Raw genomic sequence first — 10,472 nt, 5'->3', positions numbered from 1 at the left:
GGTCTTCATTGCTGCGCGCTGGCCCCCTATAGCTGCAGCGAGCCGGGGGCTACTCGTTGCTCTGCAGCATGTGGGATCCTCCCGGACCAGGGCTCGAACCCGCGTCCCCCGCACCGGCAGGCAGACTCCCAACCACCGCGCCACCAGGGAAGCCCCTGATGCTTCATTTTCAGACTTCTTAATAGTATGCCATTAGATTGAAATTCCACGAGCAAAATATTTTCTGAATAACAGAATAGAATATTTAGAATTATGGTATTGCCCAGGTAGAAAAAAAAGTCTATTTACCTTTTCAAAAATTTACTTCTTACTCCACTTTAAAAGTCTTCCCATAGTGGGGAGTCTCAAGCTGACTTAATTTCTTTTTGAGTGGAAAAGTCCATTACAGGCCACCTTTACCAAACTCCTTTACTTCTATAGCTATGGACACAAAACCCTTGGGAAGCCGAAGAGCTCACCTTCACATGTCTAGTGTATGACAGAAACAGGACTATGGCCCAGATCTACCTTTCATAGCAAGTGAAATGTGTTCCCTTTGGTATTATGGGAGAGTTACTGGAGGTGCTGTGGCCTCTTGGCTAAAAGGTAATAGTTCTTAATTATTCTTGCAACATTGTATTAGTGTTTCTGTATTTTTAATTTGAATCAGAAAAAAATTATATTTTCAATCCATTTATGTAAATTGTTAGCAAGCTTCTTTAGAGCTATAAAGCTGCAGTTCAAACTAGCAAGGAAATCATGGCTTTAGCAACCTGAAGTTATGCGTTTGCGATGTGTGTAGTTTTAATTGTGAAGCAGTCACATCCAACATCAACAAAATAAGGCTGTCTTCTTACATATATTCATTTTGCTGACGTTTCCTGCATCCAAGCTAAAAAATTTCAAGCGACAGCTTTTTAACCTAACTTCCTTACCACTATTTTTTTTTTTTTCTTTTGCGGTATGCGGGCCTCTCACTGCTGTGGCCTCTCCCACTGCAGAGCACAGGCTCCGGACGCGCAGGCTCAGCAGCCATGGCTCACAGGCCCAGCCGCTCCGCGGCATGTGGGATCTTCCCGGACCGGGGCACGAACCCGTGTCCCCTGCATCAGCAGGCGGATTCCCAACCACTGCGCCACCAGGGAAGCCCCTTACCACTATTTTTAAAAACAGTATTTATTCTGTAAATTAGTGATCTTGTAAGTTTGGAATATTAGTGTTTGATTGATTGATTATGTGTGTGTCTGTGTGTGTCTGTGTTTAAAGCTGATACTTTTAACTGAAGTAGCACCAAGTGACTTTAACTGTGTTAGCCATAAATTACATAGCACAAATCTACAAAACTTGTTGAAATAAATTTATGTAAATGATAATAGGCTTGTATAGTTAATATTATCCATTTTTCATTTGTATAAGACTGTATTTAAAGATTCAGTTGTCAATAAAATATGACCTGTTTGTGATTTTATACATCTGTGTCTACATCTATACCTCTAATCTATTTCTCCCCCTGCTGATCATTTTTCATTCCCTCCATGGCTACCATCACAGACCAAGTTACCATCTCTTACCTGGATTATTGCAATGGCCTTCTGATTGTTCTCCCTGTTTCCACAGTTGGTCCCTTTCTGTGTATCCTCAAGTCTCATGGCACCTCTCCTAGTCTTCACAATTTCTTTAAGACAACTGATAGTAATTTTATAAAAATAATTGCCTATTTCTTTAGGACATTGCAATAGTTCTAGAACTTTGAAACACTTAAAAAATCTAAACACTTTTTATGTTTGAAAATGTAATGTATGTGTGCATTAAAAAGGCAAACAGTAAAAAACATTAATAAAAGTATAAGGTGAATCTCTCATTCACCCTGAACCCCTAAATGCCTCTTCAAAGTAACTATGATTATCGGTTTCTTATGTGTATATCTATATATGTTATATTTCCCCCCATGCATTCACATGCAAAAACTACCTAGCTATGCCCCATCCAATGAATGATTTTAGGGCTATATTGTTGAGAAAGGAAAAGGGGGGTGGGAAGAAGAAGAAATAGGAAAGCAAGGAGAACATTTTACTTGATTCCTTATCATTTTTCTTTTAGGGACCCTTCAGGAAAAAGTTTTTTGTGGTAATCTATAAGGCCTATAAAATTCTTGAAGTTCAAGAATTCTTAAATTTCACCTCAATTTTTTTATTTGTTAAATTCAAGTAAAATTAAATTTAATGTTTTAAAAGACTCATCTGTTGTATGATTTCTAACTATATCAACTTGGGATTTGAATTTTTTTCACTTTCATCTTTATACAATTGTGCTCTGTAGGAATTTTTAATAATAAATATGTATCATTTTTATAAGATGTAGTACAGTGATTTTTCTTTTTTAAAAAATTGGGGACCCCAATGGTAATAGTATTTAAGTCATAACAGTGGTTTATTTGGGGAATATGGTCTTGGGAATATGAATGATTAATTACTCTTTATTTTTTGCAACTTTTTGGGTTTTCCGGTGCCTAAGTATTTATGTAGTCCTATAAAATACGATATTTAAAAACAGTCTCAATTGGATGATTTCCTTCTCAAAGAAGAATTTTCCTGATAAATAATTTAGGTTCTAATGATCTTTACTTTGGCAAATAAACCCTTAACAATTGTTTCTTTTCTTGCCAAACTTTGAAGGCAGAGTTAGTTGTATAACTTAAATTATAAATGGTGAAATAATATACATTAATATTTTTATATCTTTCAATATTAATGTAAGATAATTATAGCCACCTGAAATACAACAACAATGAACAAAAAAATGTCCACATGTTTTTCAGTGTTTCCTCATTGATGTTTATGAGATGAAAAAAAGAAATTAGAAAGTTGAAGATATTTTTATTGGATTACTTTCAGGTTGAATGACTTTTGTTTTAAAGGCATATTGATTTCAAAACCACAGATTGTCACTTATGCCTAAGAGAAATAAATGTTTGTAATGAAAGCTAATATATAGGGCTTTCCTGGTGGCGCAGTGGTTGAGAGTCCGCCTGCCGATGCAGGGGACATGGGTTTGTGCCCCGGTCCGGGAAGATCCCACATGCCGCGGAGTGGCTGGACCCATGAGCCATGGCCGCTGAGCCTGCACATCCGGAGCCTGTGCTCCGCAACGGGAGAGGCCACAATAGTGAGAGGCCCGCGTACCGCAAAAAAAAAAAAAAAAAAAAAAAAGAAAGCTGATATATTATTTTCACTTGTTCAGTTGAATTTTCCCATTCAGTGATTACGTGTTAATTCCAATGATTTCAAGGGTCTCTTTATGGTGCTGTGTGCAAGAAACATGGTTATAAAACTTCCATGTTATTTATATATTCTTGAATAATCTTTTCAGTATTGATAGAATATTATGCAATAAATGGATAGGCTTGAGACAGGAAAGTGTCAAGTTGACTGTTGTCTTAGAATAATTTGACTATTGGACTCTGGTTCTGGCTGAGCAATAGATACATTTGGGTGCGATCCAGTTAGTCAATGGAAGAGAATAGAGAGGAAATGGAGTTTCTGAGATGAGTAGACTGGATGACAGTCTCTTTGGAGCTGAAGGTTAGCATGATCTTTCTAAGAAGGTGCAGTGAATGCCTTTGGCCGGAAAGTCCACACCAGTCTTTTAAGCAGGAATACGTTTCATGACTTGAAGAAGTTTCCTACTTATTATATAGGAGAACATAGGAGATATGCTTAGGTAGGGAGTGAAAAACAGGATGAAATTGAGAAGAGAAGACAGACTTTTCAGGAACTAAAAAGAAGACATGACACAGAGCCTGATTTCGAATTGTTCAAGGCACTTTCCAAAATCCTCTTCTTTGCTGGATTTGGTGCTTGTTCTGTGTCCCTGTATTTTCTTACAAATACTCATAACTGAAGCAAATGTACCAAAAGGAGAAATACTCCTTTCCCCCCCGCCCACAACATTGCTAGAGAAGCTTGGTAAATTCTGAGAAATCCCGAGACTGATGTAGAGAAAAATGCACTTCTGTCAATATCATGAATTATAACATTCAAAACGATGTATTTTTATTTACATCAAAGCGACAAACACTTATGAAGTCCTTATAAAGTGCAATGCACACTTATGTTAGAGTTGTGCGGCTGTGATTATCGCTTGTTCCTTCTCATTTATACGTTTACATTGTGCGTTCTGTCTTGGTGATTTTTCTCTGTTCAGCTATTTCTTTCTGGCATTTCACAAATCCGAAACATATTGAAGAAACAGGGCATATCATTCCAGTTTTGCCTTGGATTTGAAGAGTCTCTTATGGTGGCGCAGTCCTCCACTGTAACTATGTTGTTGGGCTCTCCTATATCCCAGAAGCTGAAAGAGAGAGACATGGGAGATTTACAAGAGGTAAAGTGACCTGTAAACTAGGCAAATTACATTTGTGTTGTTTAACTTCACAACAATTTTGTGAGGCAGGGATTATAATCTCTTATTGATAAAGAAAAGGAATCTCAGAAAAGCTAAACCATTTCTCTAAGTCACAGAGTTTGTGAACAGTGAAGTTAAACTGGACCTTTCTGACTTGCTGTTCTGCGATGATGTCTCATGGCTTTAGATCCAGAATGAGATGTTATGGGAAGGATTGATATCCTGATGGATTTGTTTCCTTCATACTCATATATCATGTCTGCTCCCTTTATTCTACAGTTTGTATTCACTGAGGCACATACTTCAGTCATGTTACAGTGCTATAGTGAAACAGTGTGTTAAAGGATCAAAGCATCCTACTTTTACTCCGTAAGAATCTGTTAGCTTTCTCAAATCCCTGTTTTTGTCTCATTGATTGCAGTTTGTGGGCATAAGACTACGAATTCCACTCTTCGTCTTGCATGCACTTCCAGTGAATTAGTGCACAATTCTAAGCCTCTTCTCATTTCATCTGTTATTTCCCCTTTATTCTTGACCTAGTTCCAGGAGATGGGAGCAGTAGATCCTTGTACTTCTCTTTTCTGTCTTCTACATCAGCTCTTTCCCTTCTTGCATCTAATATCACCAAGAATGGACTTGAATATACCTCCTGGACCAGAAGGAAGTTCTGAGGACTCTCCTCAACGGTGGTCTAACTTTACAATTTGGGCTAGTGTTATAATTCTACTACAAGAAGGAAGTTACCTCAGAGACTTTGTGAAAGGTGTACCATCTACCCATTGCCACTGACCCTCAGTCACCTGGTCCGTCAGTCCAATATAAAACTCTTTCCTTTTAGGTTTCATACTGTAAAGGAATTCCTATGGAAGATACACACAAAATATGAGGAGATCAATTATCCCAATTCTGAACAAATGTTGAACGTAATTGTTATTAAAAGAAAGAAAGTAGGATCTAGACTAGAGATGACAGAAAAATGGGCCTGAAATGGTAAGATCATAGAGGATTACCTCCTGATTTGTTTACTGTGGTAAAACATACATAACATAAAATTAAACCAATGAAAAAGAACCTTCAACAGAGAAGGAGGTTCTCAGTAACACAGTCAAAATTTGTCTACTGTTATTGGTAGCCCAAAACATTACAAATCATAGCTTAAAGATAATGGACATTTTGCTTGCCCTCTTTCACATGTTTATAAACATACTGGTCATTCTAAAATGAAGTCCCAACCCTCTTTTTTCCTGCCTTACTAATTAAGGAACTGAACATGGAAGTTCCTTTTTTTCTAGTTTCTAATGAAACTAGAAATGAAACTAGTAATGAAAATAAAGTTGGTATTGACTTACAGAAATGATAAGAACAGCATGTATTTCAGTAAATTCACTTAACAAATAGTAACTGGGGGCCAAATACAGTACACATGTATGGAAAAAGGGATGTGTCCTGTGAAGGGTGTTTCATTGGCACTGGAGGAAGCTGTACTCCAACTACCTGCTCCTCCTGTGTGTTGATAACCACCAGATGAGCTCCCATGCTCGAGCAGTTTTTTAAGCTTGCTGTCCAGGTCATGGTGTTAGTAGAAAAGAAATAGCAGCTGGATTGAAAATGTACCCAGTTCAATGGACAGCAATTCTTGACTGAACCTAGAAGGAGAGAAGTTTCTGTGAGAGTCCTCACAGAACTGGGTAAGTTACAGAATTGGGTAAGATAACAGAAACCTTCCTCTGAGCCCATAAAGTTCCTCATTTATCGTCCGAAGCCTTGAAACCCCTGTTATGCTACTGACATGGAACCCTGTTCCATGTTCTATGAACCCTGTTCATAGACTTCCAAGTTCAGAGGAAAATTATGCATTTTATCTGAGTGACCTCGAAGCAACCACCTCTCATGTTGCCCAAACAATGTACCCTCCACAGAATCTCCAAACTGGTTGTCCAGATGGGCTACAGTTCTTAGACTTACAGAATTTAAGTCTTTGAAGTTTATGGGAACCCTCCTGCACTGTTGGTGAGAATGTAACTTGATACAATCACTATGGAACACAGTATGGAGGTTCCTTAAAAAACTAAAAATAGAACTACCATATGACCCAGCAATCCCACTACTGGGCATATACCCTGAGAAAACCATAAATCAAAAAGAGACATACCACATTGTTCATTGCAGCTCTATTTACAGTAGCCAGGACATGGAAGCAACTTAAATGTCCATTGACAGATGAATGGATAAAGAAGATGTGGCACATATATACAATGGAATATTATGCAGCCATGAAAAGAAACGAAAGTGAGTTATTTGTAGTGAGGTGGATGGACCTAGAGTCTGTCATACAGAGTGAAGTAAGTCAGAGAAAAACAAATACTGTATTCTAATGCATATATATGGTATCTAAAAAAAAAAGAAAGAAAGGTACTGATGAACCTAGTTGCAGGGCAGGAATAAAGATGTAGACATGGAGAATGGCCTTGAGGACACGGGGTGGGAGGGGGAAGCTGGGCGAAGTGAGAGTAGCATCGGCATATACACGCTACTGAATGTAAACTAGTTAGCTGGGGGAAGCAGCAGCATAGCACAGGGAGATCAGCTCGGTGCTTTACAATGACCTATAGGGGTGGGATACGGGGGGTGGGAGGGATTCTCAAGAGGGAGGGGATATGGAGACATACGTATGCATTGGCTGATTCACTTTGGTGTACAGCAGAAACTAACACAGTATTGTGAAGTAATTATACTCCAATAAAGATCTATTAAGGACTTCCCTGGTGGCGCAGTGGTTGAGAGTCCGCCTGCCGATGCAGGGGTCACGGGTTCGTGCCCCGGTCCGGGAAGATCCCACATGCCGCGGAGCGGCTGGGCCCGTGAGCCATGGCCGCTGAGCCTGCGCATCCGGAGCCTGTGCTCCGCAACGGGAGAGGCCACAGAGGGAGAGGCCCGCGTACCGCAAAAAAAAAAAAAATCTATTAAAAAAATTAAAAATAAATAGTACAGTCTCTCTCAATTTAATGGTGAGGAAATTGTAGCCCAGAGAAGGAAGTCATTTTCTACTGTCATGTAGCATTTTGCTAAGACTTGGATCAGGAGTATATGCAAGAGTATAGGGAGCATACTTCTGAGGTATTTCCAAATTTCCTACTCCATGCATTTTTTTCTCCTTCACCTCATTTTGGAAGCAGGTGATGAATGAAAACAAAAAGTGCACTTCTGGGAATAACACCTTCCACTTCTAGATTGACTCTTCAGACATATACCTCAAATTTATTCTAAAAGTTTGCTATAATGTCTGCAAAGTGTCCTGCCCCAATGCTAATTGCACTTCCAAAGTTTTATTCCTGTCCTCTTACCAACTGCTCATTATTCTCTGACAGTACAGGCAAGATTTTGCATTTAAAAGGACCTAACTCGACTACTTTGTTTATCCCCAAATCAATCTAGAAGCCAGAAAATGTTGATGTGTAAATTTAGCTGTTCAAATTTGATTACCTAATCCATCATTATAGCAGGAGAACTCCGTGGAATTCTCGAGTGGCTGGAACTTTTTCTCATCACAGAGCTGAAAGGTGTGATATGTCACTGTAAGGAAAGGGGCACAGTTAATGTTCATTACTCTTGATAAAAATACATTATATCCTCTCTGTAGTTATAAAAGTACCAATAATTATGATATTTCCTTACTATCTACTTTTCCTTCAGCATGGAGAGGAACCGAGGTTTACTTACTCAAAGAAGAGAGAATTCACATTTCATGGTTTTCCTTATTTATGAAAATAAACGTACATTTTTTCAGGCCCAAAGACCCAAAGAAAACAAATGTGTTTGCGCTCTCTCTTATGCCAAGTCTAACCTCTCAAACCTTCCTTCCAAGAAGTGATTTGTTGTGCCTCTGGCTAGGATCTCAGGGCAGGGTTACACTAATGACAAGGGTACGGGGGTGTGGGTGGAGGACTCAGGGCCACTAAGGAGATAAAAGATGCGTACCGTGAAAAATGTGTCACAGGTCACTGAAATTTGGTAACAGTTTTATACTGGTTGGGGTTTCTGGCTTGAGATAAATCGGGGGAAAATTGGAATAGAAATACCCTTTGTGGGAGAAGAGAACTCACAGGCAACAAGGAAGAATTCACTCCTAATATTCACCACGGAGCTTGAATTTGACCTTCAGAACTCACCAACACATCTGGTGATAAAACAAGCACTCAGTAGCAGGATGCAGAGCCCAGCAACGGTCCATAAGAACACTTGGGAAGAGAAGCATCCTCTTTCTGGAGAAAGACATAGACATGGTCAATCTTCCCTTAAAATCTACAAAAGAGATATAAGAAATTCCTATTACCCTGCTTATCTCCTTCCACTTGCATTGTCTATATTGAGTAATTCTCAAACTTCAGCATGCATCAGAATCATTTGGAGGGCTTGTTAAAACACAGATTGTGGGGCCTCACCTCCAGAGTTAAAAATTTAGTAGAGCTGGTATGGAACCAACAAGTTCCCAGGAGCTGAGGGTGCTGCTGGCCTGGGGACCACACTTAAACAACCACTGGAGTAATTCATTACAAACTTTAAGACTCTGACTCATAGACTTGGATAGATGTGCAGTTTTTCCTTTCTAACTCTCCCAGATTTCTCCCCTTCTTTCCCTATCTTTCTCTCTCTCTTTCTCCCTCTCACTCTTCCCTGATTTTCCTGTCTCTCTCCTGCTCTCCTCTTTTCAGTGTCTCCTTTACCAAGTCCTTTGTAAGTGAGTCAGATAAAACATTGATGATCTAGGAGTTCCTCTCCTCCTCCCTCCCAACACACATTTTACCTACAAGGAGAGAGTGAGTTGCAGAGATGTGAAGTGACTTGCCCAATGGGACACAACGAACTATGGAAAGGGTAGCTCTCCCTAAACTCAATCTCCAGCAATCCAGTCTTCTAACATCTAGTCTTCTAACCATCCTCTTTTATTTTCCTCTCTTTCACTCTCTGTCTCTCCTCTTTTACTCTACTGGATATTTTCTATTGTCCTATCCCCAACGTATTTAACATCTCTTCCACAAAAAGATCTATGAAAGAAATGGGATAGTTGCAAATTTTACCTGTGCTTTGTGATGCAGATGATTTGGATGAATCCATTCTTTCTCTTTCTGTCTCTCCCTCCTCCTCTCTGTCTCTCTCCTCAGTTTCTAAGTATAAGAGTGTTTTGTTGATAAGATTCAAAGAAAAAAATCTTTAAGGATGAATACTTTAACTGTATTTTAGGAAGCTCAACCCTAAGACTTAAGAAAATAAACTTGCTCTGTGGCTGTGTGTTTAAGTCAGGATTTCCTTTATTGCATAAGGAGGACAAGGGAGTTTATTGGGCAGCAAATCAGTCTCCTCATTCCAGGAAACAACAAAATGGGGAAATGATAACATTTTAAGTACCAACAAAACAGACTGACCTTAGGGAGATATGAGGGGCTTAAAAAATATTGTTTTATTTTGGTCGATAAAATGTTTCTGCTTTCTTCCAGACTTAACTCATCCCTAAAATTTTCCTTGACACCCGTGGAGCTTACCTCTGCATTCCCAATTTCACTTTGATCTCTTTTTAAAAAAATTTTTATTGGCGTCTAGTTGATTTACAATGTTGTGTTAATTTCAGGTGTACAGCAAAGTGAATCAGTTATACATATACATATATCCACTCTTTTTTTTTTTTATTTTTAAGATTCTTTTCCCACATAGGCCATTACGGAGTATTGAGTAGAGTTCCCTGTGCTATACAGCAGGTTCTTATTAGTTATCTATTTTATATATAGCAATGTGTATATGTCAATCCCAATCTCCCAATTTATCTCTCTTCCTACTTATCCCCTGACAACCATAACTTTGTTTTCTACATTTGTGACTCTACTTCTGTTTTGTAAATAAGTTCATTTGTACCCTTTTTTTAGATTCCACATATAAGTGATATCATGTGATATTTGTCTTTCTGTGTCTGACTTACTTCACTCGGTATAACAATCTCTACATCTATCCGGGTTGCTGCAAATGGTATTATTTTGTTCTTTTTTATGGCTGAGTAATACTCCATTGTATATATGTACCACATCTTCTTTACTATT

At 38.7% G+C, this 10,472-nt stretch overlaps 1 protein-coding gene across 1 annotated transcript; it reads right to left on the bottom strand.

Moving 5' to 3' along the window:
* Positions 1–4,050: 4,050 nt before the first annotated feature.
* Positions 4,051–9,650, bottom strand: LOC309829717 (C-type lectin domain family 4 member E-like). The gene is made up of 6 exons (XM_082665846.1): positions 9,462–9,650; positions 8,553–8,645; positions 7,867–7,956; positions 5,878–6,029; positions 5,128–5,243; positions 4,051–4,329 (listed from the first exon to the last, which is right to left on the bottom strand). The coding sequence occupies exons 1-6, from the start codon at positions 9,496–9,498 to the stop codon at positions 4,179–4,181; spliced, it is 639 nt and encodes a 212-aa protein (XP_082521972.1). The 5' UTR covers positions 9,499–9,650; the 3' UTR covers positions 4,051–4,178.
* Between the last annotated feature and the right edge of the window lie 822 nt (positions 9,651–10,472).

The sequence above is a fragment of the Grampus griseus genome (assembly GCF_964374135.1).
Source record: "Grampus griseus genome assembly, chromosome: 11".
In the NCBI taxonomy this organism is placed as follows: domain Eukaryota; kingdom Metazoa; phylum Chordata; class Mammalia; order Artiodactyla; family Delphinidae; genus Grampus; species Grampus griseus.
This window is presented reverse-complemented; position numbering and strand designations above follow the sequence as displayed.

Excerpts from the sequence above, each read along its gene's own strand:
- LOC309829717 (XM_082665846.1), bottom strand. The coding sequence starts at position 9,498 with ATGGATTCATCCAAATCATCTGCATCACAAAGCACAG. Across the intron at positions 7,957-8,552 it reads TTTTATCACCAGATGTGTTG|TGACATATCACACCTTTCAG; the intron begins GTGAGTTCTGAA and ends CTTTCCTTACAG. Across the intron at positions 5,244-5,877 it reads TCAACACACAGGAGGAGCAG|GAATTCCTTTACAGTATGAA; the intron begins GTAGTTGGAGTA and ends TATCTTCCATAG.